Raw genomic sequence first — 23,934 nt, 5'->3', positions numbered from 1 at the left:
GGTGCCAGGCAGGAGAGAGGAGAAGAGTTCCAGAGGGCCAGCAGGTTTGCTGCTACCAATGTGCCCCTTGTCGAGAAGGCACCATTTCTAATCAGACAGGTAGAGCACACTTTTAAGGGTATTCTTTCCAGGATCAAGCAAGCCATATCGATTTTCTTATCATTCTGATAGATTCTTTAAAATATTCATCTTTTATAGATCTAAACTATTCTGCCCCCCTGACTTCATTTCCTGCTGTTCTGAAATTTAATGCAAGATAGTTTCAGGGCACAATTCATGGTTTCCCCACTAGACTTTCTACTCCTTCTCTTAATAACCCATTGGGAAATCCAGCTACCAATCTTTTCATGAAGGAGAGGCGTGTGAGGTTCAAGTTTTAGTTTTTATTATTTCAGGTGTGCTTCTTCTGTCAGCACTATCAACTTCTCCCAGGAAATAGACCTGCCAGAAAAAGTGATCCATCTATTTATATTTCCTTCAATGAGGAGGAGGGATCAAAAAAGTCTGAATGAACAGATTTGAAATACAAAGCAGAGGAGTTCTGCCAAAGAGCTGAAAGCATCCCTGCCTCTGGCTAATGTATCCTTAGAATTATCAGTAGTAAAGGATGATTAGCCCTAGATAGAATAGAATAGAATAGAATAGAATAGAATAGAATAGAATAGAATAGAATAGAATAGAATAGAATAGAATAGAATAGAATAGAATAGAATAGAATAGAATTCTTTATTGGCTAAGTGTGGTTGGACACACGAGGAATTTGTCTTGGTGCAAATACTCTCAGTATTTATGATTAGTCCTTTTTGACACATCATGAAATGAAAAGTGATTCTTGATTTCAGATGCAGCTCATTGTAACTCCTGCCCAGAAGACCAGTACCCTAACAAGGACAAGGACCAATGCATTGCCAAGAAGATCCATTTCCTTGACTATCAAGACACCCTGGGATACATTTTAGTTTTTCTTGTTCTTTTCCTCTCTGGGATCACTTCTGCAGTCCTCGTGATTTTCTATAAACATCATGATACACCAATTGTCAAGGCCAACAACAGAGATCTCACCTACATACTCCTGGTCTCCCTCCTGCTCTGCTTCCTCTGCTCCTTCCTCTTCATTGGTCGACCCAGGAAGCTCACCTGTCTCTTCCGACAAACTGTCTTTGCCATTCTTTTTCTCTTGCAGTTTCCTCTGTGTTGGCAAAAACAGTCATGGTGGTTCTGGCCTTCATGGCCACCAAGCCAGGGAACAGGACAAGGAAACTCTTAGGAAAACCACTGACCAACTCCATTGTCTTAGCCTGTCCCCTGGTCCAAGCAATTCTTTGTGCCACCTGGTTGGTAACTGATCCTCCATTTCCCAACATGGACTTCTACTCCTTGGTAGGAGAGACCATCTTGGAATGTAATGAAGGCTCAACTTCCATGTTTTACACAGTCCTGGCTTATCTGGGTTTTCTGGCCCTCATGAGTTTTATCATGGCCTTTCTAGCTAGGAAATTGCCTGATAGTTTTAATGAAGCCAAGTTCATTACTTTCAGCATGCTGGTCTTTTGCAGTGTTTGGATCTCCTTCCTGCCCACCTACCTGAGCACCAAAGGGAAGTCCATGGTGGCTGTGGAGATCTTGTCCATTTTGGCCTCTGGAGCTGCTCTCTTGGCTTGTATCTTTTCCCCCAAATGCTACATTATCCTACTGAGGCCTGATCTGAATTGTAGAGAAAATATAGTAAGAAATAAGAATTTGTAATTAATGCTAGGATTAGCCTCATTTATATTTGTCTTTGTGGCATGTTTAGAATGTGATAAGGTTTCTAATAAACGATGACATGAAGGAGGAATTTGTCCATAAAAGAATTCCTTATCAAGTTCTGCAACTGCTTACAATCTTCCTGCTATCAGTCTTTTGCTTTTCATGTTTTCAAAGTGTCCTTAGTGAGGTCCAATACCCTGTATGGAAGAAAAACTTGTTAAAGATGAGTTTATTATTTCAGATATTTCTAAGTTTATATGGCAAGGGAGAAAACCAAGAATTAAATACAAACTACTGCAAGATGCTAAGGAAAGAGGGGGTTTGGGTTTACCAGACCTGAAATTTTATTATGAGGCATGTTGTCTGGCCTGGTTGAAAGAGTGTGCGAACCTCCAGAATAAGAGGCTACCTGAATTAGAGGGCCACGAATTAAGGTTTCGATGGCACAGTAATTTATGGTGTGATAAAGTTAATGTTGATTTTAATAATAACTTTGCTAGACGTGCCGTAGTAAGAGTTTTGAATAAGTATAAAACAAAGTTCTTTGGCTGTTCCCCGCTCTTCCCACGAAGATTTCTTAAAGAAAAGAAATGGTGGTGAAGCTAGACTAGTGGACATTAGGTAAAATATTATCTTCAAACTGGTGAAACTACATTCAAGTTGAGGTAAGAATTTGAATCAGAAAGTTAGGTTTACTGTTGCTTTACATATCAAATACTGAAAGAATGATTTAAATCAGATAAAAAAGAGTTGTGAGTTTGATTTTGCTAAAAATGAATTTTTAATATTACTGTGAAGTAGTAGTGAGCATATTATTGCTAAGATTTATCAAAATGTTTTTGAAATTGAATTTGGCAAGTGAAAATGTAAAATTTTGTATGATTCACTGGGCAAGGAATTTTGGATTTAATGTCATGCTTGAACAATGGAAAAATATGTGGATGAAAGGTTTTAAATTTATACAAATCTATAATTTAAAATATTTTTTATAAGATGATGTATTACTGGTATTTAATATGGGATAAATAATCCAGAATGTATAAGGATATTTCAAATGAATGTTGGAAGTGTAAAATCTAAGAAGCAACTTTTTACCATTGATGGTGGACATCAATTCAATCCAATTCAAACCTTTATTGTCAGAGTACAACATGTGTACTATGAGATTGGCTGAGCCTCCCTTTGTGCAACCACACCGCCAACACAATCCAACTCCCAGTAAAAGACAGAAAGTCCCGAACCCAGTGAATCCTGCTAACAAACACACAATCCTTTTGCACCTTGGGAACTTATTGCATGTTGCACCAGCCCCACAAGTCAATTGTACTATGTTGTTTTAGAGTTATTTTCCATTCAGGAGTCTGAGAGAACATGGATAAAAACTGTTCTTCAGCCTGTTTATGCTGTTGCTTCTTCTTCTATATCTCCTTCCTGTTGGTAGGAGAATAAAGAAGTGCTGACTAGGGTGCAAGTCGTATGAGTTGACATGTGAAAAAGCAAAGAAATTTTGAAGTAAGGTTCATATTATTGTACAGAAATTTCTTAAAACAAAAATAAAAATGAAACCATTTGGATTCCCACTATGGATGAATGGCTACAGAAGCTGATGAAGTTGGCAGAAATGGCTAAATTGACCATTTTGGTTAAAGGAAAGAATATAACTAATTTTGTTAACACATGGAGACAGCTTGTGAACTTGAAGTGGAAAAATCTGAAGCTTTGATTTTGGGTTTTATTAATTAGATTGATATGTTTTTATAGAAATGGCTAGTTTATATTATTATGAAAAAACACAAAGTTGTGGTTTGATGTTAATGCTTTATTTCACTGCAACAGAGGGAGTCGGAAGTCAATGTTTCTTCTTTTCTATTCCCCAATTTCTCCTTTTACTTTTCTCTCCCCCTTCTCCTCTTCTACTGTGCCTTCCTATTTACTTTTGTATTTTATCTTATAACCTAATAAAAATGTTAAACTGGAAAAAAGTTGTATTTATTATTTCAAGGAGTAAAATTTCTTATTTTGTTCCTTATTTTATTTAGTTTATTTTTAAAGTAGTATTTTAAAGGATTGGATTCAATATCAGGGTTTATCTGCAATCTTGATAATCTTGCTTAAGGACTGTCAAGGCCAATAAGAGAGCCAATACAGATGGAAACCAGGATTGATGTAGGAGATGACAAGGCTGATCTAAGTCCTTGAATTAGTCCTCCTTGAATTCTGTTGACTCTTTTTTACAGCCAAATTTGCTTTCAGTGTTAGTAGTTTAGATACTTCTGGAGATCAATAGCATACAATAACCTTATATTCATTTGGGTCACCTGGACTCCTTATTTCCAGTGCTTGACAGTTGATGACATGAAAGACTACCAAGAGGCCATGTTGGGCTGGAATAGGCCATTGAAGACTACCAAGAGGCCATGTTGAGCTGCACTGCCCTCATCCTGCTCCTTCTTAAGTTCATCTCAATATGCAACCAATACCATTTCCATCCCACACCCAATCCTGAAACCTCACTGAAATGAAGATTCATCCAGGGTCCACCAAAATAGTCCAGTACGATGTTGTCCAGCCACTGTTCCTTGAGTAGGAGTCAAACTGAGTCCACTATCAGAGGTAGGGGAACTATCCCCTCTCTCACGGATGATACATGCTGGCTTCATCTCAACTGTGGGTTTGTTCACAATAACAGAAGCCTTTTGGCCTCCATCATTCCACCACTCTTGCCTCTGTCCTCTCTGTTGTTCTCATGGACACTCAGACTCTCCACAGCTCAATTTTATTCTGTTTAACAAACTGAAGCTGTAAGGAGGAGTGACAGAAATGGAGCATGGAGACAAAAGTGGAATTAAGAGGAAACTCTATGTAGCTGCAACTGGACTAAGTCCAGTCCCTCTTGAATTCCTTTGACCCTTATCAGACACCAAGATAGTACAAACCATTCATTTATTAGCTTCCTATGGATAGGCATGAATACTTCCAGTTAGAAATCAGTCTAATTGGAACTTCAAATGTGGTCTCAATGTTTTACACCTGACACAACATTCAGAAAGTCTTTTTTTTTTTTTTTGAAAACAATTTTATTGATTTTTTAAAAACAAAGAAAACAAACAAAACATCAACTCTCTTCCATACATATATACAACAGTGTGCCGGTTGGTTCATCAGTTTTGTGCATTCATTTCGTAGTCTCAATTACAGTTACATTATATAATAACTCATATTATCAATTCAAACTTATATATCCTAGTATCACTATTAGAAAATCATTTGACTATAATTTTATTCATTCATACTTTATGAGATAACTATAATTTAGGTAGTTTATTCTATAACAAATCATATAATCATACCAAATCTATCCTAGAAACACTTTATAGATATGATGTCAAATAACAAAAGAAAAAGCAAAAGCAAAGATATTCCTTGTTATCTAACATTCTAAATATTCTATTATTATGTTTTATCATCTAACCATTGATAGAAAATGTCCCAAATTTTATAGAATTGTTTATCCTCTTGCTCTCTAATTTCAAATGTCAATCTACTCATCTCAGCAAATTCCAATATTTTCTTAATAATTTCTTCCTGCAATGGTATTTTCTCATTTTTCCAATTTTTAGCAAATACAATCCTAGCCGCTGTTAATACATTTACAATCAGATATTTCAAGTCTTTACTATATGTATCTGGTAAGATTCCCAATAAAAAGAACTCCGGTTTCAAATCTATGTGTTTCTTTGTCATTTTTCCAACCACATGCGGATTTTAGTCCAATATTTTCTAGCATCCTCACAAGTCCACCACATATGGTAATGTGAGCCAGGTATCTGATGACATTTCCAGCATTTTTCAGATTTATTCTTGAACATTCTTGCTATCCTTGTTGGGGAAAGTGCCACCTGTAAAACATCTTATACAGATTTTCTTTATAAGCTGTTGACATTGTCATTTTATAATTTTGCGACCATAATTTTTGCCATTTCTCTAAATCAATCCCATATCCAAAATTCTTCCCCCAAACAATCATAGTTTCTTTAACTTGTTCTTCCTCTAGCTTAATTCCCAGTAAATAACCATATAATTTTTTAATCACCTTCTCATCAGTACCTATCAAAATCTTATCTAGATCAGTCTGTTTATCATAAAATCCCTCTGTTTTAGAATCTTCATCATACCTTGAGTGTATTTGCTCATATGAAAACCAATTCATCTTTATACCTTGTTCCTCTAGATTTTGTATCGATTTAAGTTCACCCTTTTCATCCAATAGTTCCCCATATCTAACTGTTTATTCCTTCTTATAAATTATAGGATAGGAAAATGCTTCAATAGTCGATAACCAAACTGGAATTTTCAAATAACATTGTCTTTTTATCTTCTCCCAGTTTAACCACAAAGACTCCCGTATATAATGTCTTCTAAAGTAACCCTGTGTTTTAGTTCCCTTATACCATAAAAAGCGTGCCAACCCAACAGCAAATCATGACCTTCTAGTGTCAACAATCTAGTCTTTCTTAATGTTATCCATTCCTTGACCCACATCAAATTTGCAGCTTGGTAGTACAACTCCCAATTAGGCAAGCCAAAACCTACCTCTAACTCTAGCATCTTGCAAAAGCTTTAGCTTTATTCTCGCTTTCTTACCTTGCCATATATACTTCAGCACAATTTTATTTAAGTCTTCAAAATAGTCTTTTCCTAGCCTAATTGGTATTGTTTGAAACAAAAATAAGATTCTGGGTAAAATATTCATCTTGATTGTTGAAATTCTCCCTATTAATGACAATTGTAAGTTTTCCCATTTCTTCAAATCTAAAGTTATCTGTTGTTTAAGTTTAATATAATTATTCTCTTTTAATGTACTACATCTTGATGTCAAGTATATCCCCAAATACTTGACCTTGTTTGTGACTTGGATTTGCAACAGGTCTGCCAGTTCTTCTCTTTGTCTTAGTAGCATGTTCTTTGTCAATATCTTTGTTTTATCTTTATTTATTTTCAGACCAGCCACCTCGCCATATGTCTCTATCTTTTCCAATAGCTTTGGAGCTGTTTCTAAAGGGTCTTCCAAAATAAAGGCTAAGTCATCCGCAAAGGCTTGCAATTTGAATTCTTCCTTTTTAATTTTCATTCCTTTTATGCTTTTATCCTCTCTAATATTTCTGTTCAACACTTCCAAGGTCAATACAAATAGCAAAGGAGATAGGGGACATTCTTGTCTTGTGCCTTTTCTTATATTAATAAAGTCTGTAAATTCTCCCTCCATCATTACCTTTGCCGTTTGCTTATGATATATGGCTTCTATTGCTTGAATAAATTTTCTGGCAAAACCCATCTGTTCCAGTAGTAGTAACATAAATCTCCAGTTCACATTATCAAATGCCTTTTGAGCATCTAGGAATATCAATGCCATTTGCTTTTCAGGATGTGCCTCATAGTATTCCGAAGTATCCAAGATTACTCTCATATTATCTCTAATTTGTCTCTTTGGCAGAAATCCATTTTGGTCTGGATGAATGAAATTATTTAAATATTTTTTAAGTCTTTCTGCTAAAATTGAAGCAAAAATTTTATAGTTTGCATTTAATAAAGAAATAGGTCTATAGTTCTTAATTTGCAGTGGATCAGCCTCTTCTTTTGGGATAAGTGTAATATAAGCCTTTGACCATGTTTTGGGTATCATCTTCTTTGACATAGCTTCATTCATGACTTCTAACAATTGGATGCTCAATGATTCTTGTAGTGTTTTATAGAATTCTGCCGGAAGCCCATCTGGACCTGGTGCTTTCCCATTATTTTGTTTCTTAAGTGCTTCAGTTAATTCCATCATTGTTATATCGCTTTCTAGCATTTCTTCAGTCTCTTTAGGTATCTTAGGTAGGTTAGCATTCTGTAAATACTGTTTGACTTTTTCCTCATCAATATTCTCTTGCTTATATAGTTGCCCATAGAAGTCTCGAATAATTTCCTTTTTTTCCTTATTACCATGACAAACCTGGCCTTGGTCATCTATTAACTGCGATATTTTCCTTGATTCTTTCTCCTTTCTCAATTTATATGCTAGCCATCTACCTGGTTTATTTGCATCTTCAAAATAATTCTGTTTAGCATTTCTAATTTTCTGTGCCAATTCTTCTTTCTTTATTAAACCCATTTTATGTTTAGTTATGTCCAATTTCAATTTAATATCTTTTTCTGTGGCATTTTCTGAAGTTCTTTTTCAAGCCTTTTATACTCATCTTCCAAGGCTTTAGTGGCTTGCCTTTTCCTGATATTCTTTTTTCTTATGTAATCTATTATCAAACCTCTAGCATATGCCTTCATTGTATCCCAAACATTCTGCATTGAAGTATCTTCTTTTTTATTTTCTCTAAAGAAAAAGCCAGTTCTTTCTCAATCCATTGTATAAAATCTTTTTCCTTTAAGATAGTATTATTTAGCGTCCATCTCGATCTTTTTTTTGTCCCTTCCATTTAATTGTCATTGGGTTATGGTCTGCCCAAGTACTTGTTTCAATATTTGTTTCTTGAATATTAGATATTAATTCTGTTGAGATCCAAATCATATCCAATCTGGACCATGATAAATGTCTATTTGAATAGAAAGTGTATTGTTTAGTTTTAGCATTTCTTTCTCTCCATATATCTTTTAAAGTTAATTTGTCTATCATTTTAAAAAAAAAGATTTAGGGAGAATCTTTCTATTTTGCTTTGTTGTTGTTGCTATATAGTCCAGTTTATTGTCCGCAATTCCATTAAAGTCTCCCATCATAATTATATTGGCATAGTCCAGTCCAATTATTTTCATGTGTAGTTTTTTATAGAATTCTTCTTGTTTATCATTCGGAGCATAAATTGCAATCAAGAGTATTTTTATATTGTTGTCCATTATTTCCACCATTAATATTCTTCCATCTTCATCAGTATAAATCAATTTTGCTGGGGTAGCCTCTTTAATATATAAAACCACTCCCCTTTTCTTACATTGAGTCAAAGAAGTAAATATTTTCCCTAATTTTGGCTGTACTAACAATTGTTCATGTTGTTTTTAATATGTACTTCTTGTAAACAAATTATGTCAAACTTTAATTTCCCTAATTTATGAAAAAAATTTCCTTCTTTTAACAGCTGAATTAAGTCCATTTATATTCATTGTAATCAGTTTTTTCTCTTCCATGTTTATATTTTGTAGTTAGGTTTGACAGCTCTCGTAGATCTTGGTTCACGTTGTTCTTTGATATCCACCTGTCCACCTACTGCACCTTCTTCTTTTTCAATCCCCATTTGTTCCTCTTGGAACTCAATTAATGAGACCTCTTTCTCTGCCTCGTCCTCTCTCCTTCCGAAAAATTCTGTGTAGAAAATTCTGCTTTCTCAATTGAATCAATTCTATGTCTCTGTTCTTGCCACGTAAACATTATTCCTTCTGGAATCAGCCATCTATAATTCACCTCCTTTTTCATTAGCATTTTGGTCAAGAATCAATATTCTCTTCTCGTCTCTCTCACTCTTCTGGGTATTTGTTTTAAAACCACGATCTCTTTGCCTTTGTATTTCAATGTCTTCTCTCTTACCGCTTGTAATATTTGTGTTTTGATGGATTTTTGGTAAATCTGATGTGGACTTCTCTTGGTAAGTTATTTCTCATCGCATATCTTGTGAAAACTCGGTATACCTCGTCTACTCCATCCATCATCTTTTCCTCTGTTATTTCCAAAGCATCAGCCAAAATTTCTATCATTATCGCAGCCAAATTTTGTCCTTTTTCTTCCTCTATATTTTGAAATCTGAGATAGAATTCTGACCTCTCCATCTCCCACTTCAGCATCCCACTTTTATCTTGTTCAACCACTGTTAGTCTGCTGTCAATGTTTCCAATCTTCTCCTCTCTTTGTTTACCTTCTTCTTCGATTTTTGGAATCTCTCATCACATTTCGCCATCATTTGTTGAATATTTTCCACTTTTTCATCGGTCTTCTCTATTCTTTGTTCAATAGTATCTGATTTTATCTTGAGATCTTGGATTCCTTGCATAATCATCTGTAAGGTCACTTTTTCTTGTTCTTTATCTTGCTTTAACATTGTCTGGATTAAACGTTGTCCTCCAGATGGTGGGGAGGCAGAGGTAGAGGTAGAGACACCAGAAGGTATGAGTTTCCTGCTCATTTTAAACGATTCAAGACCTTCAAATTCTTTTTAAGCTTTAATCCAGCTGGTAAATTAGCCAATTAAAATCCAAAATGGAAAAACCCAATAGTAAAAAGCCCAATAGTAAAAAGGAAAAAGGAAGAAGAGAAAAGAAAATTTTCTTCAGGTTCTTCACACCTTAATCCAGTCAGGAAATCTCAATAGTAATAAATAAAAAAAAACCAAAATAGTCCAAGAACATGGATGGAAAAAACAAAGGTCACAGTGGAAAAAAAAAAGGGGGAGAAAAGGAGAAAAATTCTGAGGCTTTCCTTTAAAATGAAAAGCAAAAGTAAGAATATTACTAAAATTAAAGTTTAGAGAGAAGCTGGTGAGGAGGGTAACACAACTGAAAGAAGATAAAAAAACACACACTGCACTTTGTTTAGTTATCCAAGGCTCTTATTATGACTCTCTTCTCCAAAAGCTTCAAAGCCAAGCCTCAAGTGTTAAGTTGTTGATAGAAGTCCAGAAGAACACCTGTAATAATATTCTGCCGCGCTCTTCTCTCTATCTTATCAAGTTGAAATGTCCTTGAGAAGGAGTCTTTCACAGTTCTCTCCACTTCAAATAAAATAATTTTAAGCCTCTAGTTGGCAGTGTTAGAAAGTTTCTTAATCCTCACTTTCCCCTCCTCCCAGAAAAACGTAATTTAAGTTTAAAAAAAAGAGAAAATATATACATGTATGTATGTATGTGTATATGTATGTGTACAACGCAAGACCCAGGATACCACAACAAAAGAACTCACAAGCCCATCACACAACCCATTACCCAAGCCATTAAAACACAAGAGGCTAACGACCCAGGAGATGACAGCACAAGATCCAGGATATCTCTACAACAAAAGGCCATTACACAGCCCATTATACCAACATCAACTCCATCAACCAATCAAGAGGCTGCAGCACAGCCAACCAGCCCAGCACACTATCCCCACCACTTGTATAGAGAGAGATGGCAGCTCCGGTCACACACTGCTTGCACTGGCACTAAGCCGAAAGCACCAGCCTGAAGATGGCGAGTGGGACCTCGCCAAACGCGTTGCCTAGATACTTTGAATCTTACGGGAGAAACCCGAATAACCAAAGATCCACATATATATATATATATATATATATATATATATATATATATATATATATATATATATATATATATATATATATATATATATAATAACCAAAGAGAGCCTCTAGCCTAAAAAAAATTAAGAAATCAAGAAGGAGAATAAGAAAGTAAATATATATATAAAAGAAAATTCAGTCTGGTTAGCTACAAAGTTATGATAAAGTCCAGTAAAAAGAAAAAAAAAGTAAAGAAAAATACCAAGCCCTTTGACGTCTCCCTTTAAAAGTCGCCGCTTATTCAGTTTTGTCAAAATCTCACAGGTTTCTTCTTATATTCAGAGGGTCCTTTCAGGTCTCAGAAAGTTAATAAAAAAAAAGATTCTCACCCAGCCAACACACTTTCTCTTTCAGCCTCTTCCTTTCCGGAGCTGTCCCGACTTCAGCAGCTTCAGCAGCTTTGGGGCTGCCTCTCCGCCGCTGGCAAAAGGACTTCTTCTGGATCAACCAGGGACTTTGCGGTGTCCCTGGGATCCACAGAATATGCCCTTCATGATCCCCATCTCTACGGGATGGTTTAGGTCCGTTTGGACCGGCCAGGGCGAAGATATCGGCTGCAATCTTAGAGCTCGATTGCAGACCGTACCGTCGCGACGCCAGCTCCTCCCCTCTCCCAGAAAGTCTTTTCTTGAGATGGCCACCATGTTGCTGCTTGAACAGAAACTAATAATCCACAAAACCCCTAGATTGCAAAAGAGTCCTAAGAGGGACAGTGAACTGTCCTGCAGAATCAAAGATGAAAAGTTCCACTTCTGGGAGGAACAATTATTCACAACTGCTTGGTTTTAGCACAATCTTGCAATTCTTAAAAACTTTTCTTGTTCTTCATGTTATAATAGAATAACAGAATTGAAAGTGACCTTTGAGATCTTCTAGTCCAACCCTTGCTGAAGCAGGAGACCCCATGCCATGTTGTCTAGTTCCTTCTTCAAAGCCTCTAGTGTTGGAGCATCTACAACTTCTGGAGACAAGCCCTTCTATTGAGATGCAACAATTGCTACCAATCTGCTTTCCATCGAGGACCTTTATACTGCATGAGTCAAAAAAGGGCTGTGAAAATATTTACAGACCCCTCAAATCCCGGACATAAACTGTTTCAACTCCTTTCCTCAAAATGATGCTTTAAAGCCCTGCACACCAGAACATCTAGACACAAGGACAGTTTTTTCCTGAATGCCATCACTCTGCTAAATAAATAATTCCCTCAACACTGTCAATTATTTACTAAGTCTTCATAACTATTACTTTTACTATAAATTTTCCCATCCTTCCTTTCTTTTTTCTTTTTTCATAATTTTTATTCAATATTTATAAAATTAAGAACATGTATACACATTTTACAGCATTGTTTGAGCAGCAGATACACTTGTACTTTCCTTCTGATAGCCTGTTATAAATTGTCATAACTCCTTCATCCTTTTAAACTCTCTATATAGATACATATAATTTATTTACAATTGTTTACACGTCACTCTTATTATTCAAATATTACCAGGTCATCAGAGATCACCTTTTCTTTAGGCAATCATACCAGAATATTACCATGTTTTGTAATATTCACTGTCTTGTTTATCTTTTAGCAGTTTGGAGAATCTATCCACCTCGGCACATTCCTGTATTTTACTGATTATCCTGTTTTCTGTGGGGGTCGTAGCCAATTTCCAATTCTGAGCAAAACATATTCTAGCTGCAGTTATAATAGGCAAGATCAGGTATTGATGCTTCTTTTCCATATTTGGTTCTAAGACACCTAGTAGAAAAATTTCCGGTTTGAATTTTACTTTCTGTTATGTCCTCTATCCAAGTTCTATTTTTTTGCCAAAATTTTCATGCATGCGGGCATGTCCACCACATGTGGAAATAAATTCCCTGATCATAATTACATTTCAAACAGTTGGGTGTCATGTTAGGGAACGTTTTGGCTAGCCTCGGTAAGTGCCAGCGATGAAACATTTTGTATAAATTTTCTTTATAAGAGACCAACATCGTTAACCTATAGTTTATCTGCCAAAGATGTTCCCACTGGTATAAGTTAATATTGTGGCCCACATTTTTAGTCCAAGTTATCATGCATTATTGGATGGTTTCCTCCTTCGTTTTATAGTGTAATACACATTTACAGATTTTGCTAATCTTTTTTCTCTCTTTTCCTTGCCGTATCTTATCTAGCTCTTGTTGGGTTGTATAGAAGCCAAATTGTTCTTTGTCCTTGTTGTAATGTGCTTGTACTTGTAGATAGGGCCACCATCCTATCTCAATTCCCCGAAGTTGTAGTTGATTCCTAGTTTTTAATTCTCCTTTTTTATTTAATAAATCTCTGCAATTTATGATTTTAATGCAGTCTTCCCATCCTTTCTTTCACCCATCTCTTCCCACTTATCACTGTATGACTGTAACCTTGCTGCTTGAATCCTAATGATTTTTATTGACTGTTTCCTAGTATGATTTGATTGCTTATCATTCCCTAGGACTATTATTAAGTGTTGTACCTTATGATTCTTGATGAACGCATCATATTATATATTTGGGCTTATGTACACTGAGAGCATATGCACCAAGACAAATTCTTGGTGTCACTTGGCCAATAAAGAAGTCTCTTCTCTTCTCTTCTCTTCTCTTCTCTTCTCTTCTCTTCTCTTCTCTTCTCTTCTCTTCTCTTCTCTTCTCTTCTCTTCTCTTCTCTTAATTGTCCTGTCAGGAAATTTCTCCTTAGTTCTAGTTGGATTACTCCTTGATAAGGTTCCATCCATTATTTTTTCTCCTGCCTTCAGGTGCTTTAGAGAAGATGTTGACAGACTTTTCTCTGTGACAGCCCGTCAAATATTGGAAGACAGCTATCATGTCATCCCTAGTCCTTCTCTCTTAGACTAGACATACCCAAGACCTGCAACTGTTCTTCAAATGTTTTAGCTTCCAGTCCCCTCATTATCTTTGTTGCTCTTCTCTTCACTCTTTCTAGAGCCTCAACATCTTTTTTATGTCATAGGGACCAAATCTCAATGCAATATTCCAAGTCTGGACTTCTCAAGGTACTATAAAGTGGTACTAACATTTCATGAGATCTTGATTTTATCCCTCTGTTAACGCAGCCTATGATTTAAACCATGACTCTCACTCCCCATTGAACATCCTTCGTGTACTAAGGAAAAATCTTGGCAGTATTGCTTAGTCAGTCCGTGATTATACAACTGAATATCATCAGCATATGAATGTTACTCGACCTTGACTGAGAAGGCTTTATTGATGCACCCTAAAAGTCATTGGACTGAGCCCAATATCTTCCCAACAACCGACATTGAATGTTACAACCATCAGATGAAGGAGAGAATCAGAAGATTAGAAACTGTTACACCAGGTTCTAATTTAATCCACTGCCATGTCGTTATTAAAAAAGACCTAGTACTTCCATTCAAGCATTGGCATTACTGCTCATAGTTACAAGGGTAAAATTGATTCCCATGTGCCACCAAAACCCATTAGCACTCTTACTATGGCCCTGGCCAAACTCCATCTTGTTTGAACGGGGTCAGTTCCACAGAAGTCAAATTCACAAATTCAGCATGACTCCATCTGCTCTGGGCATTACAAGAATCACAAACATGTTTTTTTTTTCCATTTGGGTGCATGAGAAGCAATTGCTACAAGGATAGAAATTTTTTTCCTTCCAATCATCAGAAGTACAGTAATTCTTAGTGTATCCCCTATGGATTTCTAGATACAAAAACTTCCAAGCTATTAAAAATATGTCTGAGTTCTCCAGATGGGGGCAGAAGATGAGACCTTAGCCTGTCTTGCAAAGAGCTCGCTCCTGGGTTTGAAGAGACTCACTTGTCTTTGTTTCCTTTGTAATCACAGCCCAAACACAGGTAAGAAGAAATATTGTTGCTATAAGTTTGTCCTGAGGTCATCCATGTGGCATAGATGGTGTCTGATCTGCTAAAGTTCCAGTGAGATTTCACATTCAACATTCAAATCAGCTTCTGCGTAAAACTTGATTTCTGTTCTAGGAGGGAAGGTGATAAGAATGACTGGGCAGGAGTCATGCTACGGTTGATGTTGCTGCTCTTCTGGCTCCAGGCTCCAACGACAGCAAAGAGGCTGCAAACCATGTGTTTGTTCAAGGATTGTATCGACTTAAATGGAAGCTACTATAGGCCTGGTGATCTCATTATTGGTGGGAATTTGCCATTGGGAGGCAATGTGGATTATATTGTCCCACATTTTAATACATTGAATCTTCTTTCAAATAATGAGTAAGTTTCAGCTGGAGCACAAACATATAGATAAAAGGTCTCTTTGCTTTAAATTCTAGGTTTTCTTTCAGAAATACTTCCAGTATTCTGCACTGTCCTAGTGTAGTAGACATCTTGTGCTTAGTTCAATAAAGTAGCAAGCTCCTAAAATAGGCTGGAATTCTCAATCTCTTCCTCACAGAGATGATAAACAACAAACATGAAGACTACATTAGAAACTGCTGGCATAGTGAAGAATTTGAATTTCAATATTAATCTGGACAGTAACTCCAGTGTTCAGGAGTTACAACAATCCCTCTCAGTTTTGGAATCAGCATTGCTCATGAATTATGGCCTTCAGTACATCTGTGAGGTGACTCCCACTGTAGTCCTGTACTCAGCAATGTTTACCACCCCTGAAGAAGTTGCTCCAAGAGAGACCCTAAATTATTAGGGTGAAAGAAGACTGGTTGGGAAGTATTACAACCATTGGAGTAAAGTGAAAATGGGAAGAATAACAGAGGGGTATAAAATAGCCCATGATATGGATGGAAAGGCTTGTCTGTTTTCTCACAAAGCCATTCAAGTTTAACGGAGAAAGATCCTTAAACCAAAACAAACCCATTAACATTTGGATGATGCTGCCCAACCCAAACACTGAAGCAAACTCTAAAAGCAAATAACCTTAATTGTAATGTTCCCCAATGTTTTTCTCATTATAGGCTCATCCCCAGTAACTACCAGCAGATCCTTGCATTGATGTTTGCTATCTCCGAAGTCAATAAGGATTTTTTTTTGCTCCCCAACATCACCCTTGGCTTCAACATCTATGGCCATTTCCAAAAGCAGATGTCTGTTTCCTTAAACAGCCTCTCCATGCTCTCCTCACAAGGCCAAGTGGTTCCAAATTACAAATGTGGCCGGCACGACACTCTGTTCTCCGTCATTGGTGGTCTGAATCCCAAATCCTCAAGGCAGATGGATTCTATCTTTGGCATTTTTAAGGTCCCACAGGTAAGAGAGCTCTCTTGGATACAATATGGAATAGACAGAGATCAGAAGGTTACACAAAAGCAAAGAGGGAGGGATTTTGGGGGGAGCACATCATGAGCATGTGACTATTAGTTAATTCTTTATTAAAGGGTGGCCATCATTTTAGTGCCATTTATTCTCTGTATCAGATTGTTATTTTTTTTTCCTCTTGTCTTCCAACATACCTCAACCAATAAAAATGTGTAACTGGTGACCCCTAAAGTGAACATCAACTTTTACTTTGTCTTTGAAAAAAGAATCTCATTTTCTTCAGCTCGGTGTTGGCTTTGAGTTCTCTCAGGGAGAGAGAAGAGTTTACCCTTCCTTCTTCCAGATTAATCCGAAGGAATCTCCTCAGTTTGTGGGTTTAGTCCAGCTGCTCATGCATTTCCAGTGGAACTGGATTGGGCTTCTGGCCCCTGAAGATGAGAGAGGAGAACATTTTGTCTCAACTCTGACACCAATGCTCCAGGAGAAGGAGATCTGCCTGGCCTTCTCTGAAAGGTTGAAATCACAGGATCTTGAGATTATAATGAAAAAATTACTTCTCAATTTCCACACTTGGTCAAAAACTGAAGTGATTCTTGTGTTTGGAGACTATGATTGTAGTTTAAATGTACAGACAATGTTGTTTGTCCATGAAAATGAGAGCAAGAGAACATTTCAGAATGTTTGGATCTTAACCTCCCATTGGAAACTTAGTGTGGAGGAATCTGAGAACATATTGCTATTGGTAAAGTCTTTCCATGGAGTCTTGCATTTCAGGGACCACTCCGCAGATGTCTCAGAATTCAGCCACTTCCTTCTGTCTGTAGACCCCTTGAACCCAAAAGGAGATGTATTTCTCCCTACATGGTGGGAAGATGTCTTTGGCTGCAAGATCCATCAAGCAGGAAAGATCCCTCCAAACGGGGAAAAACAATGTACAGGAAAGGAGAATGTGCAGAATCTACCCAATTACATTTTTGAAACAAATATGACAGGTGAAAGTTACAATATCTACAATGCCATTTATGCTGTGGCACATGCATTACATGCAATGTTTGGATCCAGAGCCCGACCAACCATGATGAGGTTTGGAAAGAGGACCCCAAATATCCAATCATGGCAGGTAATTTCTGTGGTTTCTCAGAGAGGAAGATTCCCATATGCATTTCTTCAGTTACTTATTCAATATCCACATGTTATCATATCAATGCACATTAAAAGCAATTATTAGAAAAATATGAATTAAGAATAATGGGGAAAAGAGAAATAAATGTTAGTTAAAATGTTTAAAAATATGTCTAGCAAATATTGGAAATGTAATCAAAGGATGATCATATTTTATCACATGTGGTGGACTTGTGCTAAAAAAAAATCTGGGCAAAAGTACACAGAAAAAATAATAGGAAAACATGTAGATTTTATAGCTGAACTGTTTTTATGAGGGATGATACCAGAAAAATTTGATCAGAAATGTATGTATTTAGTATTACATGTCTTAACAACAGCAAGGATTATATTTGCACAACATTGGAAAGATGAAGAAACACTGGAAGAGGAAGAGATAGTGAAGATGATACTAGATTGTGCAGAAATGGATAGACTTACATTGAAAATTAAACAGAAAGAAGACACAGAATATGATCAAACATGGAACTTATTTTACCAGTGGTTGGAGAGTAAAAATGGAATCTGTATTGTTAAGCAAATTAAATACCCAGACAACACGATGTTTATTAAGCACTAAGAAACTTAATTCATAGAAAATTAATAAAAGTTATTATAAAAATAAGGAAAAATGAAGAAACACCTTTGTAAAGTCCTGAAAGGCTTCAATCTTTGCTTGGGTTTCAGCAGGTAACCATGACAGGGAGTAGAAGTCAACTGAGACCAAAACAACCATCTGGCTGTGTTTGAGAAAGAAGCTTCAAGAAGTCAGAAGAAGTCCTAGTTAGCATATTTGCAGAACAACCTCTGTTTCCCTCAGCATGTAACCCGAATCCAACTTGTAGAAAGACACTCAATTTGTTTTAACCTTGGTTTATGTTTCTATAGTTTAACATCCTGGGTAACCCCACTATTTGTTCAGCCTTACGCCTATTGCACTGCTCAGCTTGTGTGACTCCAGCAAAGTCTTGGTCCACCTGAGCACATAAAGAAGGACTCAAAATAGTCTTAATGGGTTGTTTGTCTCAAACCCATCAGACTTTTCTGCATTATTGGATAGACATTGAACTTCTCTGAACAAGGGAAGAGAGAAAGCAGGGCAAGCACTTCCTTTACCTTGACTCCTTCTCATCAAACATGGTTCCAGCATTGTACTCTGTTTTCATTGTCAACTAGATAAAATCAAAGGAATTGTACTCTGTTGCCACACAAATCATTTAATTGTTGCTAAAATGAATATATCAGTTACAAGACCTCAGGATGAAGTCAATATTTAAAACTACAGGGAATCAAATATCACAGGAGGAAAATGCACATGATTAATTCTGGAATGTGGTACTGAAATCTTTCAGTATACTTATTCTGATAAAGCTTTATTTAAAAAACCATGATACAAAGCACCAACGATAAAGAAAACTTTTTTGTAGTTTCAGAGTAAATTTTTTGTGTTACTCCAGATTCCTCAATTCTCCACCAAGGGAATCCTCTAGCTTTTCAGACATAAATTCATCTTCTCAAGATGGTCACCATATTCTGAAGGAAGCCATAACTGTAGCTCTAACCAAATATTCCTATTTCTAAAGGTTTCTTTTATTTCAGATTCTTCCCTATTTGGGCAATGTGCAGTTCAACAACAGTGCTGGAGATGAAGTCTCCTTCTCAAAAGATGGATTGGGATCTGCTCGTTATGACCTTCTCAATTGGCTTTTCCTACCCAATCACTCTTTTGTCCCCATGAAGGTTGGGCAAGTGAATCCTGAGGCTCCCCCGGGCCAGGATTTCACCATTAACTCTGATGGAATCATCTGGGTCACAAAGGTGAGCTGCAAGGAAGTATTGTAAGTACAGGAAAAGATTCATTCTCTTCCTGAAATGCAGAACATCTTTCTAACTTGAAAAAGAATCAATTGAGTCCAAAATCATGGCAGTCATTTGGTGAAAAATCTGCTTTTCATGTAACACATTTGTGTACTAATTTGTTTCATTCCACAAAGGCAACAACGATTGTTTCAATCGCAGGATGCAATTACATCAAGAAACAGAAATTTCCCTGGACTATTTCTGCTTAGTTGCACCCTCAGGGTTCTTTTAGAAATGCTGTGGTGCAGTCACAAGCCTTCCTTTGCAGGATGAAACCCCAGTTCTAACCTCCAGCATCTGTTGGGAGGTTGGGAGTGCCACTGTCCTGAATCCCCCAGCAGCTGTTCCTGGTTTTTGGTAGATAATGTTGAACAATTTGGTTAAAAGAGATTTTTAGCATAGAAATGGGGATGTGGAATAGAAATAGGAATGTGGGAACCAATTAAATAATTCATTGGTATTTCTCTTTCAGAGCATCCCGTTTGCCAGGTGTGGAAGGAAGAGGTGCCAGGCAGGAGAGAGGAGAAGAGTTCCAGAGGGCAAGCAAGTTTGCTGCTACCAGTGTGACGCTTGTCCAGAAGGGACCTTTTCTAATCAGACAGGTAGACCAGACTTTAAACCTTAATCATCCACAATCAAAGGAAGACATTCATTAAATCAATCTATTTTTGTTCTTGTTGTCATTTGTGATGAGATTGATGTCCATTCATACTGCCCTAACACAGAGGACACTTTTCCTAATCCTCAGCAATTGCTATTAGGATAGATTGAGGGCAGAATTTGTGAATCCCCAACATGCATTTCCACTCTAACATCCAACTGGGAAAACCAACTTCCAATGTTTTCCTGAGGTAGTGTGGTGTGTGATCCAAAAGTTTAATTTTTATCATTTAGTGCATGCTTCTTCCATCAGCTCTATCAACCTCTGAGGAAATAGACCTGGCAGCGAAAGAGGAGATCCATCAATCTATCTCTCTTCGATAGAGGAGGAAGGATAAAAAAAAAAGTCTGAATAAACAGTTTTGAAGCACAAAGCAGAGAGGTTAAGGCAGGGATAATATATACAGAAACAAAATCGCAGCATTCCTGGGTAACAGATCTGTCAGTGTTCTGTGGGATCCATTATAAAGTGAGGTAGAAAACAAGCAATAATCTCAAACTGAAAACCACATCCCCCAGTGCCCAGTTAATGGATGGCTGGGACTTAACAAAACTTCATTACTGGCTAAGAAGTATCATCACAAAGGAAGGATTATTTCCTCTTTTGGATGTCCCATAAATTCCCCAGTGGCTTATTTCATGATTCCCTTTGTGGGTAGGTCACCAGCAGAAAGGCAACATGCATATCACCTTTGCGGGAGGGATAATGTGCATGGTAGTGGCTCAAGAAATCCTTTGACAAAGACTTTTGATTTCAGATGCAGCTCACTGTGAATCCTGCCCAGAAGACCAATATCCCAACAAGGACAAGGACCAATGCATTGCCAAGAAGATCCACTTCCTTTCATATAAAGAAACCTTGGGATACATTTTAGTTTTGCTTGTTCTTTTTCTCTCAGTGATCACTTCTGCAGTCCTGGTAATTTTCTGTAAACATCATGACACACCGATCGTCAAAGCCAACAACAGAGATCTCACCTACATCCTCCTGGTCTCCCTCTTGCTCTCCTTCCTTTGCTCCTTCCTCTTCATTGGTCGACCAGGGAAGCTCACCTGTCTCTTCCAACAATCTGCCTTTGCCATTCTCTTTTCACTTGCAGTTACCTCTGTGTTGACAAAGACTGTCATGGTGGTGCTGGCCTTCATGGCCATCAAGCCAGAAAACAAGACAAGGAAACTCTTAGGAAAACCACTGACCTACTCCATTGTCATAGCCTGTCCCCTGATCCAAGCAGTCCTTTGTGCCACCTGGCTGGGAACCTCTCCCCCATTTCACAACTTTGACTTTCACTCCTTGTATGGTGAAATCATCTTGGAATGCAAGGAAGGCTCAGCTGTAATGTTTTACATAGTCCTTGCCTACCTAGGTTTTTTGGCCTTCATCAGTTTCACAGTGGCCTTTCTAGCTAGAAAGTTGCCCGATAGTTTTAATGAAGCCAAGTTCATTACTTTTAGCATGCTGGTCTTTTGCAGTGTTTGGATCTCCTTCCTGCCCACCTACCTGAGCACTAAAGGGAAGTCCATGGTGGCAGTGGAGATCTTCTCCATTTTGGCCTCCGGAGCTGCTCTCTTGTCTTGTATCTTTTTCCCCAAATGCTACATTATTCTGCTCAGGCCTGATCTGAATTGTAGAGAAAATATAGTAAGAAACAAAAATGTCTAACTAATGTAAGGAGTTGCCTCATTTATATTTGTCTTCGTGGTATGTTTAGAATGTCATAGATATCTAAAAATGATGTCATAAAGAAGAATTTGTCCTATAATTGTTCCTTATGCACCTGCTGTCAGTAACAATCTGCCAGCCTCTGGTTTATCAGTCTTCGAAGTGTCCTCAGTGATACTTGTGTTTATTATTTCAAGGAGGACATTTTTTTCCACTTTATTCCTTTTAATGGATTTCTTTTAAAGATTATTTTTTAAGGGTTGTGTTTAGTGTTTTTAAGCCTGTATATTTGTTTCCCATACATTTCTGGGGCTTTATACAGTTTTTATTATTATTCAACTTTTTTAAAATCAGAGTTTAAATCCCCAAGCACTCATTTATGCTGTGTTGTATCATCAATATGGTTCTATTTCCTGGGGTGGATGAGTGAAGAATATCAATAGCATATGAAGTATTTTGATCATGTCTTGCACTATTCATCTCTTGTAACTCCTCAATAAACAACAGTGCTCTGTAAGTGATATGTTCACAGGCATAATTCAATTCCAGTCCAACATCACAATAATATTTCCTTTTATGAGTATATGTCTCAAGCAAGGTTACCAGGGCATGACAATCATCCCAGCTTCCTTCCATAACTGGATAGAAGCATTCCTATCAAACAGACAACAAATGGTCAAAATTGGGAGTGTCCTATCAAATTCTGTACCTGTCAACAGTGGTGTCCCCCAAGGCAGTGTTCTAGGACCAACGTTTTTCACACTCTACATAAATGACCTCTGTGATCATATCAAGAGCAATTCTAGACCTAGAAAACCTAGAACTATGTCGCCTTCAGTCCGATCTAAGTATAGTATATAAAATCATATATTGCAATATCCTACCTGTCAATGAATGCTTCAGCTTCAATCATAACAATACAAGAGCACACAATAGATACAAACTCAAGGTTTATCGCACCAAACTTGATTGCAGGAAATACGACTTCAGCAACAGAGTGGTCAATGTCTGGAATACTCTTGTCAGCCTCAAGAGATAATCATCCCTACCTATCAAGATATCTTCGGCCCCTAATTATGACTTATTTGTTGCTATGCTCTTTACTTCTCTTTCGGCTGTCATAAAATGGTGGGAGGGGGGAATCTTGGAGGGGAAGAAGGCAGGAGGTGTTTTGCATTCCTTTGCTGGGTAAAGAAAGGGAGGGGGGATTCTTTGTGGTAACTTTCCATTTCTTACTAACCTCTGTCCTTTTTTCTGCGCAACTGCAAACTTTTATCAAAATATGTCAAGGTCACTGACAGTAGCCTCATCATCACCTAGAGATGACCACATGATCCTATTCAGAAGTTTTAATTGGAAGAATCATTTGATCTCTGGAGGGGGGGGAGCAATTCTATCCCTTTGTATATGCATTTTACCCGCCAATATTTTAGTTTCGGAATTGATTCTGTTTGCTACCATTCATTTCCCAGTAAAAGATAAATTCTGCTCTACATCATGGAGTCTGAGTATTTCTTTCTTGGGATTTAGAAGGAGCACAGTCTGACATTATTCCGAAACTGCTTTACATCAACCCACCCGGAGAAGACAGCAACTTTTCTTCCGAGGGGGTTTCATCTCATGTCGTCTCCAGCCAGCGATGAAGAGGATCAGGGAGCTGTGGGGGGGCAGCCCTTGCTGCTGCCAGATATGCCGGCTGCTGATTTACTGGCCGACCTGACTCTGGAAGAAACCCCAGCTGAGATGCCCAGATGGTCGTTGGGGGTTGGTTGGAGAGATCGGGACGACCCCCCTCCTCCCAGAATCACTGTAAGACGAAAGGGTGCGAAGGAACGGCTGTGGCAGGAGGGGGAGGAGATGGAATGCAGGCTGGATCAAGGCGGCAGATTCCTTATGGATGCTTCTGAAAAGCCCGGCACGGCTCAAAGGTATGAGGGGGAAGAGGGAGCGAAGTCAGCCCGGAGAAGTCGAGCCACCCCCACCCCCCTAGCCCAACCTACGCCGGTGCAGCCACCCGCAGCCGCCTGGGGAGCCCCAGCAATAGGTGTGCTTCCTGGAAGGCGCCCCCTGCCTCCCTTAGATGTGAAATTTGGAGGAAATCCCAGAGACTTGGGGTTTTTCCTGGTGCAAGTGGGAAGCTACATGGCAGAATTTGAAAGGGAGTTCACTTCTGAAGCAGCCAAAGTGAGATGTGTCACCAGGACCCTGGAAGGGATGGCAGCAGACTGGGTGGTGACTTTGTTCAATGATAACTCCCCCCAACTGCGAAACCT

At 37.8% G+C, this 23,934-nt stretch overlaps 1 protein-coding gene across 1 annotated transcript in view; it reads left to right on the top strand.

The window, feature by feature from the left end:
• The window catches only part of LOC148133584 (vomeronasal type-2 receptor 26-like), a 30,134-nt gene extending 8,473 nt beyond the window's left edge, over positions 1–21,661 (top strand). Inside the window, exons 5-10 of the mRNA XM_087965875.1 lie at positions 15,070–15,315; positions 16,017–16,308; positions 16,601–17,437; positions 19,078–19,296; positions 19,811–19,940; positions 20,757–21,661. Of these exons, the coding sequence (XP_087822001.1) occupies positions 15,070–15,315; positions 16,017–16,308; positions 16,601–17,437; positions 19,078–19,296; positions 19,811–19,940; positions 20,757–21,661 (2,629 nt within the window). The remainder of the gene's footprint in view (positions 1–15,069; positions 15,316–16,016; positions 16,309–16,600; positions 17,438–19,077; positions 19,297–19,810; positions 19,941–20,756) is intronic.
• The last annotated feature ends 2,273 nt before the right edge of the window (positions 21,662–23,934 follow it).

This window comes from Notechis scutatus, chromosome 1, assembly GCF_049901735.1.
Source record: "Notechis scutatus isolate UNSWTSFEM ecotype Mainland chromosome 1, rNotScu1.2, whole genome shotgun sequence".
NCBI classification, from domain to species: Eukaryota; Metazoa; Chordata; class Lepidosauria; order Squamata; family Elapidae; genus Notechis; species Notechis scutatus.
Note: the sequence above shows the minus strand (reverse complement) of the source record. Positions and strands in the feature narration are given on the sequence as shown.